The sequence below is a fragment of the Pungitius pungitius genome, chromosome 7 (genome assembly GCF_949316345.1).
Source record: "Pungitius pungitius chromosome 7, fPunPun2.1, whole genome shotgun sequence".
NCBI classification, from domain to species: domain Eukaryota; kingdom Metazoa; phylum Chordata; class Actinopteri; order Perciformes; family Gasterosteidae; genus Pungitius; species Pungitius pungitius.
This window is the reverse complement of record NC_084906.1, coordinates 1,340,233-1,360,201: the sequence shown is the minus strand read 5'-3', so window position 1 is coordinate 1,360,201 and position 19,969 is coordinate 1,340,233. Positions and strand designations below refer to the sequence as shown.

General features: G+C 40.0%; 4 protein-coding genes across 4 annotated transcripts; 2 read left to right on the top strand and 2 right to left on the bottom strand.

The window, feature by feature from the left end:
- The first annotated feature begins 596 nt into the window (after positions 1–596).
- On the top strand, positions 597–1,389 carry LOC119216823 (placenta-specific gene 8 protein-like). Its single transcript, XM_037469971.2, has 3 exons — positions 597–700; positions 845–1,032; positions 1,113–1,389. The coding sequence occupies exons 1-3, from the start codon at positions 634–636 to the stop codon at positions 1,329–1,331; spliced, it is 474 nt and encodes a 157-aa protein (XP_037325868.1). The 5' UTR covers positions 597–633; the 3' UTR covers positions 1,332–1,389.
- Positions 1,390–7,348: 5,959 nt separating this feature from the next.
- LOC119216822 (placenta-specific gene 8 protein-like) lies at positions 7,349–10,343 on the top strand. The gene is made up of 4 exons (XM_037469968.2): positions 7,349–7,493; positions 8,941–9,042; positions 9,185–9,372; positions 9,453–10,343. Exons 2-4 carry the CDS (start codon positions 8,976–8,978, stop codon positions 9,669–9,671), a joined length of 474 nt encoding a protein of 157 aa, XP_037325865.2. The 5' UTR covers positions 7,349–7,493; positions 8,941–8,975; the 3' UTR covers positions 9,672–10,343.
- Positions 10,344–10,504: 161 nt separating this feature from the next.
- ttc4 (tetratricopeptide repeat domain 4) lies at positions 10,505–14,034 on the bottom strand. The gene is made up of 10 exons (XM_037469965.2): positions 13,764–14,034; positions 13,489–13,606; positions 13,248–13,409; positions 12,885–12,962; positions 12,634–12,758; positions 12,426–12,512; positions 12,018–12,259; positions 11,819–11,903; positions 11,220–11,302; positions 10,505–10,771 (listed from the first exon to the last, which is right to left on the bottom strand). The coding sequence occupies exons 1-10, from the start codon at positions 13,869–13,871 to the stop codon at positions 10,672–10,674; spliced, it is 1,188 nt and encodes a 395-aa protein (XP_037325862.2). The 5' UTR covers positions 13,872–14,034; the 3' UTR covers positions 10,505–10,671.
- A 75-nt stretch (positions 14,035–14,109) lies between these two features.
- pars2 (prolyl-tRNA synthetase 2, mitochondrial) lies at positions 14,110–17,560 on the bottom strand. Its single transcript, XM_037469964.2, has 4 exons — positions 17,418–17,560; positions 16,278–16,611; positions 15,722–15,967; positions 14,110–15,636 (listed from the first exon to the last, which is right to left on the bottom strand). Exons 2-4 carry the CDS (start codon positions 16,596–16,598, stop codon positions 14,755–14,757), a joined length of 1,449 nt encoding a protein of 482 aa, XP_037325861.2. The 5' UTR covers positions 16,599–16,611; positions 17,418–17,560; the 3' UTR covers positions 14,110–14,754.
- Positions 17,561–19,969: the final 2,409 nt, after the last annotated feature.

Below are 19,969 nucleotides of genomic sequence, written 5' to 3'. Positions count from 1 at the left end.
GATGAAGGCATTTTGGGATTGTATGACATTATACTGCAGGCCTTAAAAGGGCCTGGTACCACTCTGAAGGGAATGTGGAGCCAAAAGTTGGAATCATTTTGAAAATCAACCTAAAGTTGGTTTTCGTCTTGAAGATTGAAAAATGCAACATATAGTCACAATAAATAAAATATATTTTTTCGTTCTTTACACTTTTAGATATTTGCTGTTTTATTGTTTGCAGTTATGTCCGCTGACTTTGACTTGTTTCTACATAATATACGATGACTTTGGAATGCCACATTATAGGATGCCATTTAAAAGTTTATAACATGTTTCTTTTAAGTGAAAGCATATAATGCCATTAGAAATACTATCGTTAAGTTACAGTATAGAATGAATCAATAGCATAAGACATTAGTATATGCAATAAAGAAATTCATTTTTTTTAAAAATGCCAGTAAAATGTCGTCATTAAACATAGTTTAGAATGTAAAAGTGCTGTAAGGACATTTTCAGATATGTTTCAATTACAAATTAGTGGTTAAACAAGATGTATAAGACATTACCAGTTCTGTGTTAAGCCCTTTGCTGATCTCTTATTTCTGTACATTAATAGATTCATTGTTTACTGCCTGTCGTTTCCTGTGAGAAATGTCGACACAACCCTTGGTAGACTGGGACAGTGGATTCTGTGATTGCTTTGAGGACGCAAGTACCTGTAAGAGACAAATCCACAACTTTAACATGTTTTATTGTGTTAGGATTGAAAGCTGTGCGTCTCGTATGTATTGTAGAGCCTTTAGCAACTCCCCTTAAAGTTTCCCCCCTCTATTATTGTCTATCTACTGTGTGTGCGTTCTAGGTTGCTATGGCTTCTGGTGCTGCCCATTTCTTGCCAGCACGGTTTCGGGACAATTTGGAGAGAATCGTTGTCTCCCACTATGTGACGTGTGCAGCCCGGTCGTGTTAGCAGCCTGTGGGATACCTCTGTTTGTGCCTCCTGCCGTCCTGACTATGAGGGTTGCCATGCGAAACAAATATGGGATCAAGGTATGATGTACGGGATTTTAAACAAAGTTAAATGAAAGTGAAGCAAAGTTGATTTACACCTTTATTCACGTTTCCTGCAGGGATCTATCTGTAAGGACTTTGCCATTTCCTGTTGCTGCGCATGGTGCTCCTGGTGTCAGATGCATCGTGAGATAAAGCATCGCAAAAAGGCTCCTGTTGTTGTCACTGTGCAGCAACCAACTGTTTTGCAAATGCAGCCCGCTCCAGTAATGATGGCTGCTTACCCTCCCCAAGCCGGCTTCGTGAACTATCCAGGGACAGTTACTATCTCAAACTGAGCTTTGTGGCCTCATTAGTCTGGTGTGTTTTCATAGCTTAGATAAGGTTGATTATTTAGTTCAACTGAAATACTAATACTAATGCATTTACACCTGATGATTAAAGATATTATTAACTCATATTGTTGACTAGCGACTTCATTTTTTAAATCCTCATTCGTGGATTTACCCAAAATGTTTCTGTGAAGTTTATCCGAAGACGGTTCAACAAAATCCTTAGTGGACAAACTTGTTGAACGCAGGAAAATTGACAACAGGCCACCGTATGGCTGTCTGGGACGTGCCATTAAATGCTACAAAGTTTTTCACTCTCACTATACTGAGCTCATCCACTGTTGCAGAGAATTTGAGCAGATGAAGGAAAAACTGGTTCACTGACGAATGTATTCCAACAGTAAACATCTTGCTTTCACGTCTCACATTAGTTCACTAACGATGTCCAATACATTTTCTTTTTGGAAAATGAAATAGAAATACTCCAGGAATGGAATGTGTCCTGACCCCAAGTGAAGGAGTTCAAGTACCTCGGGGTCTTGTTCACGAGTGAGGGGAAGATGGAGTGTGAGCTTGGCCGGAGAATCGGAGCAGCGGGGGCGGTATTGCACTCGCTTTACCGCACCGCTGTGACGAAAAGGGAGCTGAGCTCTCGATCTACTGGTCAATCTTCATTCCTCACCTATGGTCATGAAGGATGAGTCATGACCGAAAGAACTAGAGGTCACGGGGAACAAGTTGCCGAAATGGGTTTCCTCAGCAGAGTGGCTGGCATCTAGGGTGAGAAGCTCAGCCATTCGCGAGGAGCTCGACGTAGAGCCGCTGCTCCTTTGCGTTGAAAGGAGCCAGTTGAGGTGGTTTGGGCATCTGGTAAGGATGCCCCCTGGACGCCTCCCTTGGGAGGTGTTCTAGGCACGTCCAGCTGGGAAGAGGCCCTGGGGAAGACCCAGGACTGGCCTGGGAATGCCTTGGGATCCCCCAGTCAGAGTTGGTAGATGTGGCCCGGGAGAGGGAAGATTGTGGTCTTTGTGATTTTCATTTGTATTACATTCATTTATTAATCGTATTTGATGTCAAACAATGTATCCTTCTCTTCACCACAACAGACATGCATCTTCCATTACGTCTATTTCAAGGGCAAACTCAGTCCACTGGAGTTTAATATCAAGTTTAGCGTCCCAAGATTTGAGGAACTGTTCAAACTCCGTATTGTTTTTCCTGTAAAAACTGCTTTCAGAAACACCACGTTCTGTACAAGGACTACAGACTGTTTAGGAATGTTTGGCTGAGACAAGTAGAATCAACAAAAGTTTGAGTTGCTCCAGTAAGAATAACATATTAAATCCTGATTGTCACGTTGACGCTGGACAGGCCTTTCAGGATGAGGCCAGGCTGCTGGCAGCTCTCTGCACCCACCAAGGCCTCAGTGGCTAGAGATGTGTCGTTCGTGAACGATTCAATCCTTTCCTCCCATAAGTCCTGTAAGTAAGATAGGCCATTTCACTAAAGTTCCCTTACAGGCCAGCACTGCTTCACTATTCAGCAAAGAGCAGATTGAGCACTTCAACTCCTGAAAGCACACACACAACAATTTACTTTTCCAGTGGACAAATTGTTCCGATGACAATATTTGCAGGTTACAGCTTCTTATTCAAGAGGAATTTTGGCTGGGATAATTCATTAAGGGTTTTGGTAGCTTAGTTGGAAATTGGTATCTGTATATTTGTGTTGACGTGTTAGGACTAGTTACCAATTGAGAGCCAGAACAGTGAGGGCCAGTGTTTGTAGCTACCGTACCGAAACGCAACGCAGATTTCGGTACTTGATTTCGGTTCCTGAGCCGAAAACTTTATTTACACACTGAAGACAGCGTCCTTGCAGCAGCTAACGATAGCCTAGCGCTTGTGTAGCTACAGCGGCTAGCTAGCCATCTACTGTTCTTATTTAAGTCAGTGTTTCCCTCCGTTATTAAAGTCTGCACGTTCATTCACAGCGCATCCCATTGTATCGCGATAGAGGCATATCAATATCGTGATACATCCGCACATCGCCGATATCGCGACGTACCAATATCGTGGTATCGGCACTTATCAATATAGTATATAGTCTCCACAAAAGTCTCCAATAAAACCAGATAAGGTCGCTGGATTCTTTGGTGGCTGCTTTTGAAAAAAAAGTCGCTAAGAGGGTTTGTAAAGTATATCTACCAAACAACGACATCTTAAGTCATAATATCAACTTTTTAAGTAATAATTTCCACTTTCTAACCCTTTTTTTTGCATGGCGGAAATGGGCTTCCATATATATCTGAGAGCAATGTGTAACCGGAGTATGTTTGTATATACATGGGGCCGATTCTGATTTTGATGAAGCCAATTCTGATTATTCATTGGGACACCTCAATGCTCTATCCCTAATGACTAGCAGATGGAGATGTAAGTTCTTAACATTTTGCCTGCTTAAGGAAACATTCTGTTTTTTGTTAAGACACGTTTTTGAATCCATCAAAATGTGATCTTTGGTCTTCAACTACAATTAACTGCACTTTAAAAAAAGATCCTACTTTTACGAAAAATAACTTTAAATGTTTACAGTAATTTTTCTGTTTGTACAAAACACAAAATAAATAGATATTATCTGCAAATTAACAATCCAACTGTAAATTTAAGTGCTATGCTAATAATGACAAATTCAATTTTTTTACAGAAAAATATACTGTATATATTTTTAGAGTATTTTACTGCTTTCTTAAAAAAACTTTAAAATAAATGTTGAAGGGAAAATTCCTGTAGATATATGGTTTTTCACACTTCATTTGAATTAAGTTATTTTACCTTAATCTTACAGTTTTGGTTTGGCAGCCGCTGCTGCCAGTCATTCGACCTTTTTACGTTTTTTTTTACAGTGTGACTTTAAAACAGCAACTGTTGAATTCTGTGCACAAGAGGTCTCTGAATGGTTTGATGGGACGAAAATGTTTTCGCTTTTGCAGTCAATCTTGCCGACATCTCACCCACAACAGGGCTTTAAGCTTAAATAGATACAAATTAAACCAAACTAAAGTCCCGTTCTCACCAAGTCTCCTCAAACCCTCAGCAAACCATCTAACTGTACTATACAGGTCATCTGCAATATACAGGTCATAACTGAATAACAAGGAGCACACGTCTAATGTGCTCTGTTGGTTTTTTACCTCCATCTGCTCTGTAGGCTCAGGTTATGCAGCATTATTGATGTTGAGCCGCTCCTCATACACGTTTTTTTGCTTTTATTTGTGTGTGGTGAAGTAGCACAGCGGAAGAGCTGCTGCCACAAGCCTGCACTGCATTTGAAGGTTGTGGGTTCAAGCCCAGTCTTGGTTTTGAGCCTTTGGCTTTACTTCAGGTTTGAGTAGCAATCTCAAGGTTAAATACAACAAACAAAGGGTTGGTTAGGGTGTGGTGAAGTAGCACAGTGGAAGAGCTGCTGCCACAAGGCTGCACTGCATTTGAAGGTTGTGGGTTCAAGCCCAGTCTTGGTTTTAAGCCTTTGGCTTTACTTCAGGTTTGAGTAGCAATCTCAAGGTTAAATACAACAAACAAAGGGTTGGTTAGTGTGTGGTGAAGTAGCACAGTGGAAGAGCTGCTGCCACAAGCCTGCACTGCATTTGAAGGTTGTGGGTTCAAGCCCAGTCTTAGTTTTTTAGCCTTCGGCTTTACTTCAGGTTTGAGTAGCAATCTCAAGGTTAAATACAACAAACAAAGGTCTGATTTGTGTGTGGTGAAGTAGCACATTGGAAGAGCTGCTGACATAAGCCCCTGCACTGCACCTGAAGGTTGTGGGTTCAAGCCCAGATGTGGAAATTGCATTTAAAAGAATTTTAAAGTTTAACTCACATGCTCAAGGTTAAATAGGAGAATCAAAGTTGCCAAAATGTGACCAGGACTGGTAGTGTAGGGGTGCAAGCTAGAGCCCAGAAGCCTCTGTGCGCACCGCCAGTGGGTTCAAATCCCGCTCGTGCCAAGTCTTGAGCGCACTGCCGCGGAGGTAGTAGTGGGGGCATTGTCCCCACGGTTGTTTCGGAGAAGTGAACCCTAGGGGTTATGCAGAAACACAAGGCGCGTTCACTTGAGTTATGATGGCATGGTCAAGAATGATGAAGAATCTTTTGCTGATGAATTGAATTTGATGTTAATTGCTTTGCTTTAGCCTTTTAGCACTTATTAGCCATGCTACGTAGCCTATAGGGTTCCACCTTTTTGACGGGTGAAGATGAGCAGATGTGTCTCATTCAGTGGTCACACTGACATGAAACTTATTACAGCCTCTGAGGGCATTTTTCAAGACAATCACATGTTTGTCTACTTCAGGGCATCCTGTGGACAACCTTAAACTGACAGTCTGGCACAGGGTGTAGATTTGCTTACCCTTTTTAGTGCATCCACCCTCCAATTCTCTGTTACATTCAAATTCAACTCACTTGTGCCTTTACCAATGCAGGAAGGATGAATAGCATGGTTGATCCTCCAAGATGCACCATTCCGTCTCTGGGGCATTATCCCATTAGGATTTTTTATAAATGTCAGTTACTCAAAACTAAAAAAGGATTTAGGAAGAGCCACCATCTCCCTTGAGGGTTGAACCCAGATAAGGTTTAAAGTACAGAAATTTGGGGCATTTGGCATTAGTGACAGGGACGTGTAGGTTGCTCCATCTAAGATCATTCCAGTCATGTCATGGGAAAAGAATATTGGGAAAAAAGTCAAAATATGTAGGGTCAAAAAAGAAAATATTTTTTAAAATAATAGGTAAAGAAATTATTATAAAAAAATATATGTAAGGTCAATATATATATTATATAATATATATATTATTAGGGCCGGGACTCGATTAAAAATATTAATCTAATTAATTAGAGGCTTTTTAATAATTAATCAAAATTAATTGCATTTTATTGCATAAATATTTGACCTGAAAACAGTGAGAAGTAATTTTTTTCACATGGATTTTTATTTTTGTTCAACCAATTCCAGTGTAGAGATAGCATATTTAGAAATATAGTACTTTCAGAAATTCAGGTAGCCTATAGGTAAGTAGACCTTCTGTAAACTATGTTTTTTTTAAAGTAGACCAATACTTTCAAGTACATTCAGAACATTGGTTATTTTGTCAGACGTGGACTTAGTTACCCTGGTCCTTAAACTGGTGCAGTGTGGGTTGGGTGTGGGTCCTTGTAACGTCCACGCTAGCTGCTAATTGTTTTGCGTTGCGGTGATACTTGAGGCTCGATGTGAATTCCTTGTTGCACAGCTTGCACACAACCACGCTCTTATCGACGCTTCCATCCGTGTGTTTATTATTATAAGATTTCCCATTCACGGAGCCACCCGACACGGTCTCGTTAGCTTCTTCGTTCATGTTCACTGTGGTTTGTTGTTGTCTGAAGTCATGAACGCTAGTTGGTGCTCCAGTATAATCGGTCCTCCGAAACTCATCCATTGAGAAACGTTCCGCGGTGCAAAAAATAAGTGTAAAAATGCATTAAAAATGTTTAATGTGTTATTTTTTGTGTAATTAATTAATCGTAATTTACGCGCTAAAGTCCCGGCCCTAATTTAAATATGTCAGCCCCTACCGCAGTCTTGTGGATGCTTTTCTACTGTTGACTTTTTCCTTCATTTACTTCTGGAAAACACCCTCCTTTGTCTTTTTCGCTGCTGTCTGTGTGGAGAGTCCAAAGGAAGAAGTCTTTACATTTCCCAAATAGAGTAAAGACCATTCCTCTATGAATTATTCTTCATCAATACATTGTATTTAACTGACCAATCGAATGACAACTGGAAATTATTATGAATTATGAATACAAATAAAGCCAATTGGCCTTACCTTTATTTAAAAATGGAACAACTGAACACATGCAATACATTGTAATCAAAAGAAGCAGAACATACCGCGTGATCTGGATTTAATTTGTTGTCATGAAACGATTCAGGTTTCGCAGCATTGTGTGTTTGTTCAAACAAGCACACGACAGAGAGTCATCAGTATAAAGCTCATCCAACACATCCAACCATCAGGTAGATCACGTTGCAGTTTCGTTTCCTTCTGCTCGGATTACATTCATAAGAACTAGATCCAGTGAATAACTTTTCATTGGTTCACAGCTTCAGAAGTGTCCACTTGCATCAGGTAAGACCTTAACATAAAATACATCTTAAGTAACATGTAGCTGGTTTTGACAATATATATTAAAATCGTTGAAATGTTATCAGTTAGACTACTTTAAGAGACTACTGTGTTAGATCATAGGTAAATATACTGCAGGATTCTATTCCTATTGACTAAACTATGAGAGGATAATAGTGAATTCTTATCATTTTGAATATCTATAGAAACATGAAAACCTGTGCATTGAAGTATTATTTTACATTCTAGTGACACCTTATATTGCTGAAAACTTTTTTGTGGGAAATTGATTTGCATCTGTAGTGAAAAAGCATAACTGTAAATTTATAGTAATGCATTATTTTTTAAATCAAGCTCTGTATTATAATTTGTATGATTTTTAAGTTTATTCTTAAGTAATTTGAATGTAAACAAAAAACATGAATATGGGCTTGGAACTAAATGACCCCATCTGATGGGTTTTTTTGAATTTTGATTTGAATTAAAACAACGACAGTAGACAAACTTTGCTATGCATCATTCAAACTATTCCTGAACTGAATCAGCAATCATTAGTTTTTCTGAAATATATTTAAGGAAATAGTTTTGGCACTGAAAAAGGTATTGCTAACAAAATTAGACACAGACTTTACAAATGTCTTTTTTGATTATGATAATTTTGTATTCTTTAATGACTTTAAAAAATCTGTACTGATAATAGTTTTTTTGCATTTTGCAGCATATTACTTAGTATTGAAAAGTATTTAATTGAGACAGTTTACAAAGCATGTAATTGGCTCATTTCTAATATACTATAGTCTTTTTTCATGACCTGATTGTCAGAGGGGCGTCGGTGCAGGTTGCAGGCAGGACTCAAACGCAGGATACAAGTTTTCCAGAAGGTGCTATTTATTTTACCACAAAAAATAAACAGAAGCCAAAGGACGTGCACCAACGGTGACTGACTAAGACAATGACGCAACAAGGGACAACAGGCACACAGGGCTTAAATACACAAGGGAGGTGCAGGTGATTGGACACAGGTGGGAACACTCAGGCAATCACAGGACAGGAAGTGAAGCTCACCCAGAGACACGAGAGACAAGAAAACTACAAAATAAGACAGGAAGAGGACCCAAACCGTGACACTGATGTACTGACTTTGACTTTTGTTTTTACGTAACAGACTGACTTTAGAATGCCACAGTATAGGATACCATATAAAAGTAAGTTTAGTATAACATGTTTTTTAAGTGAAAGCATATAATGCCATCAGAATTACCATAGTTAGGTTACAGCATAGAATTTATGAATGAATCAATGGCCTCTTAGTGTATGCAATAACGGAATTAATTTAAAACAAATTGTTATAAAATGTTAAACAAAAAGATGTACGATATGTATGATAAGTTATTAGCAGTTGTTTCTGTGTTAAGCCCTTTGCTGATCTCTTATTTCTGTACATTAATAGATTCATTGTTTACTGCCTGTCGTTTCCTGTGAGAAATGTCGACACAACCCTTGGTAGACTGGGACAGTGGATTCTGTGACTGCTTTGAGGACGCAAGTACCTGTAAGAGACAAATCCACAACTTTAACATGTTTTATTGTGTTAGGATTGAAAGCTGTCCGTCTCATATGTATTGTAGAGCCTTTAGCAACTCCCCTTAAAGTTCCCCCCCTCTATTATTGTATCTACTGTGTGTGCGTTCTAGGTTGCTATGGCTTCTGGTGCTGCCCATGCCTTGCTGGCACGGTTTCGGGACAATTTGGAGAGAATCGTTGTCTCCCACTATGTGACGTGTGCAGCCCGGCCGTGTTGGCAGCCTGTGGGATACCTCTGTTTGTGCCTCCTGCCGTCCTGACTATGAGGGTTGCCATGCGAAACAGATATGGGATCAAGGTATGATGTACGGGATTTTACACAAAGTTAAATGAAAGTAAGGCAAAGTTGATTTACACCTTTATTCACGTTTCCTGCAGGGATCTATCTGTAAGGACATTGCCATTTCCTGTTGCTGCGGATGGTGCTCCTGGTGTCAGATGCATCGGGAGATAAAGCATCGCAAAAAGGCTCCTGTTGTTGTCACTGTGCAGCAACCAACTGTTTTCCAAATGCAGCCCGCTCCAGTAATGATGGCTGCTTACCCTCCCCAAGCCGGATTTGTGAACTATCCAGGTACAGTTACTATCTCAAACTGAGCTTTGTGGCCTCATTAGTCTGGTGTGTTTTCATAGCTTAGATAAGGTTGATTATTTAGTTAAACTGAAATACTAATACTATGTATTTGCAGGTGATGATTAAAGATCATTAATAACTCATATTGTTGACTAGCGACTAAAGTTATTTCAATTTTAGACAAAAGATCTCTGCATTTATTTTTTAAATCCTCATTCGTAAATTTATCCAAAACGTTTCTGTGGTGTTTGTCCAAAGACGGTTCGGTTTGTCCTTAAGTGGAAAAACGTGTGGAACGCAGCAAAATTGACAAAAGGCTACCGTATGATGGTATGGGACACGCCATTAGATGCTACGAACTGAAGCAACACAGTCATAATGATGTTACTCTCACTACACTGAGCTCATCCACTGCTGCAGAGAATTTTGGCAGATGAAGAAGAAAAACTGGTTCCCTGACGAATGTATTCCAACAGTAAACATCTAGCTTTCACGTCTCACTTTTGACTTCTCACTCACATTAGTTTACTAATGATGTCCAATACATTTTCTTTTTGGAAAATAAATTTAAATTTGAGATATTTCTTTATCTTGTTGTGTGTAACTTTGTTATGTAGTGTAAATGCTAACAACATAACTTACATTTATTTATATAGCCCAATATCACAAATTAAGTCAAACTTTGCTTCAGAGGGATTTTCAGAGTTGAGGGCTGATGATCTGGGTTCTGAGCAAATCATCGGTCATTTTGTTTGAAATTATTCTATATAATTAATCTTGAATCAGTTTTGCTTCTAGTTTGCAGTTTATCTTTTTGCACAAAGAAGAATCACCATGGACTGCTTTTGGAGATTACCATGTGTATCATATTCATTTATTAATCATATTTGATGTCAAACAATGTATCCTTCTCTTCTTTACCACAACAGACATGTATTAAGTATTTCAAGGGAAAACTCAGTCCACTGGAGTTTAATATCAAGTTTAGTGTAATAAAGTCCCAAGATTTGAAGGACGATGTTTTTACAAACTCCGTATTGTTTTTCCTGTAAAAAACTGCTTTGAGAATGATGAGTTCTTAACCAGAACAATGAAGCTTGGACTTCCTGACTTAACAAAAAACCTGTTAAGAAAAAACAGAAGACGGTGAGTCAGCAAATGAGTATCAAGGAAGTAAGTTGAGAAATGCATGGAACAAATATTTCTCAACATAAACAAAGGATCTTTGAGAAGGAGGATCCAACTCTTGTGTAGTGAATTAAAGTATCACTTGTAACTTGATCAAGGAGGAAACACCAAGAAAATGACAGCAGGATTTTTTTCAAGCAATACAATTGTTCCAAAAACTCAAATGTCACTAAACGCCAAGGACACATTTCAGCCATGGCAACTATAATTTGTACAATGCAAGCATGCCAAGTTGCGTTAGCATATAATCACTCGCAAAGTTCAGGTTTAAATATCAGTTACAAGAAAGTAATGAACACCTGGCAGTTAATCACAAAGGAAAATTCTTTGTGACAAAAATTCAGATGAAATCACGGGTGGAAAACCTGTCGCAATGGATGTACCGTTTATGCGTCAACACTTTCAAAAGTGACGTCTCCTGGTTCACTTGGTAGAGCGTGTCCTTCTCCTCATCTTCAAAGTACAGCTAGAAAGTGAGGAGATGTCGTCACGGTTAACTGTTCTCTGGTCATTCAATATTCATTGATGAAAAAACTACGTGGTACAGCATATTTTGATATACTCTTGTGTGAATAAAATACTTGACAAATGGTAGTTTAATTGAAACCGTAAGCGCAAAGGAAGTTTAAAGTGACAAAAGAGATACTATGTTTAAATTTATTCAGAAAAATACAGTAATCACATTAAGGAAATAAGAATAAAAACACTTAATTTGATGTTTGATGCTTCTTATCTTTGAATTTAACAAGGGAATTGTGGGTCTCAATGTATGGTTTCATCACAAAAAGATTCCATTGTCATGAGATACATCACTATATTGAATAATTGCCCAGCAATATGTAACAGACAACATTGGTGTGTGTGGCTCTGGTTAAGTTTGTAAGAAAAATACAGTTTTGTAACTTCAAGGCTGCAGAACAGAAGCACAGCTCTACTGTCTGGGGAATAAATGACTAATAACATTTTGGTAAAACAAACAAACCTGCAAATCCTTTGGATGGTATTTTCTGTCCACGTCCCACGGTGGAAGTTCTTCTCCGAACATAATTGCCACGTGATCTAAGAAACTGAACCAGGCAAATTGTGTTTCTAATTAACACTTAGAATGTTGAAGTTCATTTAGTCAAATGGCAAAGAGAAATACACCACATGGAGATATTTTAAGGACAAGAGGAGCTCACCAGTCTTTCTCTGAGAAGGCAGATATGAAATCAGTCTGCTGGTGCTCAGGGTAGAGGAAGAGAACGGGCCAGTGCAGGGAGCCCTGCTCGTCCAGAAAGACCTGAGCGCCTGTGGCCTCCTGAGAGCCAAGTCCATCCAAGCTGAGCTGTGAGATCGCTGCTGAGGAGCCTTCATCCTCATCCTCACTGTTTGAACTGCTCGGACGAGGCTTCACAGACTGGAGGAGCTTGATGCCTCGATTCTGCAGAAAGCACAGAATAAATGATCTGATAATAAGTATTTAATCAGGCTTTATTGTATATAGAATTAATGTCGGATTAGACAGTATTATAATCAATATAATTCATTTCATTCCCACATGCTCGATGCACAGAGAGCACATACTCAGTTTAAAATATCATGCTTACCTTTATAGCAGTCAGAAGAGCTTCTTTCTCAGCAAGCAGCTTTTTTTGTTTGATCTTGGCCTTCCTGGAATCTCTTTCCTTTGCTCTCTGTGGCACAACATTTTTTTCTAAAGGATTTGTGGTTTTCAGCACTAAAGAGACAAAATGTAATACAGATATCCTTTGAAGCCTCCCCCCAAAGTTGATTTGAAGTAATGTATTGTTGTACCTTGTGTTTATCTGCTGCTGCTCTCAGCTCCTGCAGCTTCTTGTCCGTGGGATGAGCTTTGAGCCCCTCGTCACACCACTGGATGGCGTCTGCAAAGTTACGCAGCTCTATGCAACTCTGAGCACCTGCAGAAACAAACACGTGTTTTGCTTTTTTTTATGCTTACTACACATTGTTATTCTGCTATAATTATCAATTTCTCAACATTTCTATGGGGAGGTTCTAGGACTAGGCAGACTTATATTTCTTACCTCTGATCAAGGCTTTAAGGTGGTCAGGTTTAATCTTCTTTGCAGCTGCAGCATCGTTGAACGCAGAGCGCATGTTACCTGAGAGATGTAAACCAGAATGAGCTGGTCTGCAGTCTACACGACAGAATTCCTTGAGGCTCACTTATGTTTTTCTTACTTAACTTCTTTTTAATACATTTCATATGAGCAATATTGAAGGGAGTATGTTTAACCAAGATATTCATTGGCAACAACTGCTTCACTTTTTATTGTTTTGCATATAACAATTAATAGCTTTAACTTATTCTTTGAAAACCAACCTTACCGGGATCATGCACAACAATCCGTATGGATCCACATAAGAGGAAAACCAGAGATCCGTACCCAGGTGAAAGTGCGCTGCAGCCCGGTTGGTGAGGAGGACCGTGTCGAGCTCCTGGTCTCCACATTTCTTCTTCAAACCCGCTGTGTAGGACAGTATGGCCTTCTCGTAGTTCTTCTCCTTGAAGTAAGCATTCCCCTCATCTTTCAGGCTCTTTGCTTGCTCTGGGGACACGAATCGAAATGCTAAAATCTCATCAACTCCGGCAGGTGTTTCAAAAGCTTGAGGGACCCACACACCGACCTTCAGGGGGTCTGTCCTCATCGTGTAGAATGGCCTGCAGACAAGCTAGTTCTGGGTATTTTTGTGGGTCAATTTCTTCAGGGGCTTTTTTCATGAACATGGGTATCCTATCAAACTCCTGAATGAGACAAAAACAGAATCTTTGAACAAAGGTTTGCATTTAACGTTTGGTTTCTGGCATACAGCAAAATGACACCGCTCATTTAACCTTACGTAGAATCATCTTTCTTTTCTAATGTTATTAACCGTCCGCGTTACATGTTACCGTAAGTTACCTCTTCCCAGTTGTCTTCACTAAACGCATTTTTATAATTCTGGGTCTTGAATTTGTCCATGAACTCGTCCATTCCGTCGTCGTCATCTTGCACCTCATTTGACGCCATTTTGGCTAAAGAATTCTGTGTGAAGCGCTATTTTGTGGTTTAGAAATATTTCTATTCACTGTAAAATGTGATTAGTATGACTAGCTCATCAGCTATGTTGACGTTACCTCTTCTAGAAGTTAGCCAACTTCTTGTTTACACATGTGCCTCGGCGGTACTACTCGAATAACGTCCGTGCGGAAACACAGTACCAGCCGGAACTTTAGTTCCGCCATCAACCGAATATCAACAACAAAAACATATTGTAGTAAGTTTGTTCTATTTAGTATAGTACTGTATGTATAAAATGTTGCTTTCTTCGGAACAAATAAATTACACATTCCTCTTCCACACGTGCATAGCCTGCACACCCTTATCTCTGACATTCCACATTTTCACCTGTAATGAAGTATTTACAATATCTGCATAATGCGGTATTTTGCTTACAGAAAGAAAGTTCTTCTTTCACCGCTGGAAATGGTCATTTTATTTTACAAGTTTTCCCTGACTTGTTTTACATTATTTACAAAATGCTACCATTGATTTACACAAACTGGTCAGTTGTATGTTATCGATGGAAATCAGGACCACAGAGAGCCCGAACATCTTCTGCCGCAAACTAAAGGCACACCTCTTCAGACTAAACCTCGACTAAAAACACTACAAAAATAAACTGTACTTATAATGGCTCTTATCTGTAACAAGTTGTAAATCAGCTAATTTGATAAAATTGCACTTGCACTTGTTTCTTGTTCTTCTGAGTTTGTGTCTCTTGTAAAGGTTGAAATTATTATTGTAAGTCGCTTTGGATAAAAGAAAATTAAAATTATAAAATTCCCCCACATATGTCTTTGAACACATTAAGATTAAACAAAACATTAATTTCCACATTCATTGTTTTTATTCATACAGTTTCCACTCTTCCCAAAAGATCTAACAGCCCATCTTCACTGAGAAGCATTGTCTCACCTGTCTGCTGACAAATCACTTCAAATCTGGGTGTTTCCTCCAGAGCTCCCTGTCCCACTACAATGACATATGGGTAACCGAGTCTGTTGGCATCCTTCAGCCTCTTTCCAATGGTCATCTGTGTGCGGTCATCAAGAACAACTTCACCTCTCAAATGAGGCACGGTCTCCCCCAAAGTGTGAACCAGATCCGTAGCCAGTACTGACGCGTCATCCACCTTACTGCCTTTCTTTGGGGGTAAAACACACACCTGGTAAGGGGCAAGAAGGCCTGGCCAGCGAATGCCCTCTTCTGTTGACAAAACCTCAATGGCTGCTGCGAGAATACGCGTTACCCCAAGACCAAAGCAGCCCATCTCTGCAACACTAGGCTTGTTTTGTGCATTGCTGAAGGTGGCATTGAATATATGAGAGTACTTCTTACCCAGGTAAAAGGTGTGGCCGACCTCTATACCCTTTGACTCCACCAGTGTACCAGTTTTGCACTGCGGACAGTCAGTGCTGTCTGATGACATGGTCTCCACATTAGCAGAGAAGGAGCAGCTTCCACAGACCAGAAGCCGGTCCTCACCTATCTCTGCCGGCAGCTGGAACTCGTGGGAGAGTTTACCACCAATGTTGCCCGTGTCCGCCTGCACCTGAACGCACCGCAGACCCAGCCGGGCAAAGAGTCTGTTGTACGCCTGGCGCACAGAGTCATAGGTCTCATAAGCTGCTTCTTCACTCACATCGTACGAGTACATGTCTTTCATGTAGAACTCTCTCCCCCGAAGCAGACCCAACTTTGGCTTGGGTTCATCTCTGAATTTACGGGTGATCTGTAGTTAAAAAAATAAATAAAACATTAATAAATTACAATATTATTACGACAAATACACAAGTAGCAAGAGGCCTAAAGGCTACCTGATAGAGAAGCAGAGGGAGTTGTCGGTAGGAGAGAGTCGTCTGGTGAGCGACCAGAGTCGTCACTGCCTCCTCATGTGTGGGACCCAAGCAGTAATCGGCTCCATGGCGGTCCTTCAGACGGAACAGCTCCTTTCCCATCAAGTCCCAGCGCTCGCTGGTCTTCCAGAGGTCTGCGGAGCATAAACTGGGCATGTCCAGCTTCTGCCCACCGATTCCTTGCATCTCTTGGTCAATTAATCTCACCTGTGGATTTAAGACTCAAGTTATTATACGTTCATACAATAATACTCAAACTTTACTTCCACAGTGGTTTTTGCTCTAATATTTTGTTTTTTGTAATGAATAGTAAACAAAAAGGGAAATATCAATCATGTATTGTTTTGTGTTTATTGTGCATAACAATACGCTGTAAGTATTGAGAGAAGAGAACAGGAAGAGATCCAACTAAACTATATGTATATTCAAGTTTGTGGACGTGACAGAACCAGACTAAGTCTTCTTTGCATGTATAACCACAATGTGTTTAATTCTGTAACACATAAGCAAGTCTCACCAGCTTCTCCATGGAGCGCACAATGCCAGGAAGGTAGTAGTAACACCCAGGACTAGACGGATGGATGAGCCCGGCCTGCTGCATGAGCCTTTGGCTCTTACAAGTCACCTCTCCTTGCAGCCGAACGTCCTGGCCGACATCACGCAGGTTTGAGGGCTGGTACAAGCGGGACACCAGAAGCGTGGGTCGGATGCGTTTGGAATTGGGGACGGCCGGACCAGTGGCATGCTGGGCGCATCCCGAATGGTTGCTCCTGGGAAGCACTTGGGCTCTACAGAGTCGCTGGAAGACCCGCTGCCGAATGAGATTGGCGAGCTCCATGGTAGATCCGGACCTAGAAGATGAGACGAACCCGTAAGCACTGAAGCTCAGCTCATAGAAAAATAAATACGCTTCTTAAAATGAATGAATTGAGTCATTTATCAAATGAAGAAGCCAAATATTCCGTGGTTACAAGTTGTTCAACAAAAAACCCAAAAGTCTGTTGATCATACAAAAGAAGACACAGTTGTAACAAAGTGCAGTAATCAAGTAGTTTTGTTTGAGGTATTTGCAATTCACTATTTTTCAGATTTTATCCAACTTTCATTTGTTACTCATCAATTCCTAACATTTTAAAGGGGAAAATATCACTTTTTACTTCACTACATTTGTCTCTCAGATTAATTAAGCGATCGATAGTTATTTTGCTGGCTCAGATTGAGAGTAAAACAAATAAATAATTATGTATCAACTGATTACAGATATTGCCTCATTAATCTCTTGGTGAAACCAAAAAGCGACCAATCAGCGGCGTTATTAAGACATTGATCCCAACTTTATTTACTTAATCAAATAAATGTGAGATATGTGATCCAAGTGTGCGTTAGAGGACATTACTGCAAAAATAGACTTTACAGCGGAAGTCAAGGTCGTCAACACCGCAATCCATGCAACAAGCTACAGATGCATTGAGCACATGCAGAGCATCGGAAGTGAAAGTAGAAGCGACTTACGGCTGTTTGCAGTGTCCTCAGCACGGAAACAGTTAGTTTAAGTTATAGTAACGTTACAAATAACGACATCCTTTAGCTAACGTTAGCTGAACTTCCTCAGTTAGCACAACACGACGTAGTTAAGTAACAAGTAAACAACACTCACCCCGGGTTCGGCTGTCTGGCTGTTCCGAGTAGATTATTTGAGAAGATGAGCAAATAGGGACATTTCAAATGAAGTGGACAACCTGCACCGCGGTGTCCTCATCAGCTCACGTCCCCTGTCCGGGGGGGTCGCCGCGCCGCCACAGCGCCCCCTGTGGGTGTGGAGGGAGAGCCACGCAGAGGCAGGGTGAATGAACTCAGATCAGTGAAACGCAACAAATTATCACTCACTCAACTCAATGACAAATATAAACTCCTGCAAAGTGTGATTATGGGTTTCATAAAATTGCATTTAATGGGAAACAGTTGTATTGTATGGCATTATTGTACTGCTGTACATTATATAGCGAGTTTACAATCGCTCCACATAAAAATGCATCCTTGACAGTCCAAAAAGTAGCTTCACTGAGATAACTTCTCTTGCCACCTGGCAACGGGCATCAGGAGCGTTTTCTTTTTGGTATACAGGCTTTAGGTTGAGTTGTTAATTGTCCATGCTATTGTTTATATCCAGAAAATGAAAACTCAATCCCAGTTCACTGCAAAATAGTTATTTCTATATTCAGCATAAAGAGCTCAGGCCTCGATTGGTATTTCTATGTTAAAATGGTGCTGCCATGAGTTCCAATGTTGACTTTTATATCTTTTATATTTACTACAGAGACAAACGCCTTCCTGGAAGGGGACAGTGATAGATTAACACAATCAGTTGACAAACACTTTGTTGGAGAGTCCAGCAACGTAAGACTAAAGAAGGAGTACACAGTTGGTCATTAATTAACATTGAGGGTAAAATAAATGGAACAGTGCAAAATATAGAAGAAAAAAAGGACACATAACAAGTTGATTGTTTTATAGAAATAAGAAAAGTGCCTTTTGGATAGAAAAAGTTTGTGGAAAATCAAATTGAATAAAGTGCAGTGTTTGGTACAATTAAGGAGTTTTTATTGAACACTTAACTGTAAGCGGTGTGTGTTTGTTCACTTCTTCTGGCTTTATAGCACATTATGTCAGCAATTTGAAACCATTATTCCTTCGGTGAGTCAATGACACAAAGCAGTTAGCTCCCACTGCAAACAGAGTGTCCTTCTGCCTCTTCTCTCTCAGGTGGACACGAGGGAAATCGCTCAGTCGACCGTTACACTTACACACAAACAAGATGTCTCACTCACACAAACGCACACGTACACTGACGTATTCCTGAGACAATTGGGTTTGTGCCCGTTTCGTTCATTTATATAAAGCATCCTGTTGTACGATGTTTTTCAGAGACTGGATGTCTCCTGGAGATAAGAACAATTTCAGTACAACAGCTCTTATCTGCAAACCTCATTTTTGTCTCTTTGTATTACCAAAAGTTCAAGGTTTCCATAAAATGTGTGTATATATATTAGTCAAACGATTAAAACATTTCTTCCACACAAACAGTCTTCATCGGTTCCCTGGGCCTCTTCTATGAATCTTGATCTTCACTGTTGTCAAACATCTTCAAACTGCACTTCTTTTTGATTTGTTTGTTTTTATTAAAATATCCTCTTTTTACATCACCTTTAAAGCTTCTCCTTGCAGTGTCAATTGTTAAATTTGGTCTTGACATTATGGCCTCTGAACACATGTTGTAATTAGATAACAGCTAACAACCCCCCATCATAACGTGGGGGAGTATTTTCTACTCCATTGCAGCTGAAACAAATGACTCATGAAAAGTTCATGAAACAGACACATGCTTGTATCTCTTTTAAAGTTTTTTTTTTATTTTGCACTCTCTTTGTAGTTTTCAGGGATAACACAAAGACGAGGAGCAAGTATCCCAAAGCCAGAAAACATGTTCGTCATCACAGCCAGGCTAAATGAATAAAACAATGTCTGCTGATACGGTCATGATAATCTCACCTGAAAAGAAGACCATAAGCATGTTTAGTCTGGATTTAAGGTCCGCTTATTGACTTGCTCGTGTACCATGATGGAAATGAAGCTCCGCAGTTATAATTTCATCCAAAAGCACTTAGTTGACTTACGGTAATGTTTAAACACAAGGCGTCATCATTCAGCCATTCGTGCACTGAGGATAGGAGGTAGCACACAGTGTGACGTGCCCATCAGGCACCAACATTCATACCCTTCACACACACCGCAGCCACGACTACGGAAGCCCTTTGGGGTTACGTGCCTTGCCCAAGGACACGTCGGCATGGAGTCGCTGAGCCAGAGATGGAACCTGGCGGACTTTTCTTCAATGAGCCACACGCACATTAAGGAACATGAGAAGCTTGCAGTTAATGTTGCTGTAGATGCAGTAGTAGTAACCATCAAAAGGGCAAAACCAAGAAAGCATATTCCAAAAGTCGTCATGAAGTTTAGCAAATAATTGTTTAATTATTACTATTCATGTCCCCGTTTCACTTCTTTCCATTCTGTTCTATTTTTATATTGTGGATATAACATGATTGACATCCTGGGATGGGACTTTAATGATCATACTGAAATGTCACGCTAAGTATCGCAGCACACCATCAACAGCACCATAATGACCTGCATAATGATGCTGTCAAC

Coding starts and splice junctions, on each gene's coding strand:
- LOC119216822 (XM_037469968.2), top strand. CDS start 8,976: ATGTCGACACAACCCTTGGTAGACTGGGACAGTGGATTCTGTGACTGC. Junction 9,043..9,184: donor CTTTGAGGACGCAAGTACCT/GTAAGAGACAAA, acceptor TGTGCGTTCTAG/GTTGCTATGGCTTCTGGTGC. Junction 9,373..9,452: donor GAAACAGATATGGGATCAAG/GTATGATGTACG, acceptor CGTTTCCTGCAG/GGATCTATCTGTAAGGACAT.
- pars2 (XM_037469964.2), bottom strand. CDS start 16,598: ATGGAGCTCGCCAATCTCATTCGGCAGCGGGTCTTCCAGCGACTCTGT. Junction 15,968..16,277: donor TGCGCTCCATGGAGAAGCTG/GTGAGACTTGCT, acceptor TTAAATCCACAG/GTGAGATTAATTGACCAAGA. Junction 15,637..15,721: donor TCCCTCTGCTTCTCTATCAG/GTAGCCTTTAGG, acceptor TTTTAACTACAG/ATCACCCGTAAATTCAGAGA.
- ttc4 (XM_037469965.2), bottom strand. CDS start 13,871: ATGGCGTCAAATGAGGTGCAAGATGACGACGACGGAATGGACGAGTTC. Junction 13,607..13,763: donor GTGAAGACAACTGGGAAGAG/GTAACTTACGGT, acceptor TGTCTCATTCAG/GAGTTTGATAGGATACCCAT. Junction 12,513..12,633: donor CAGCAGCAGATAAACACAAG/GTACAACAATAC, acceptor GTTGTGCCACAG/AGAGCAAAGGAAAGAGATTC.
- LOC119216823 (XM_037469971.2), top strand. CDS start 634: ATGTCGACACAACCCTTGGTAGACTGGGACAGTGGATTCTGTGATTGC. Junction 701..844: donor CTTTGAGGACGCAAGTACCT/GTAAGAGACAAA, acceptor TGTGCGTTCTAG/GTTGCTATGGCTTCTGGTGC. Junction 1,033..1,112: donor GAAACAAATATGGGATCAAG/GTATGATGTACG, acceptor CGTTTCCTGCAG/GGATCTATCTGTAAGGACTT.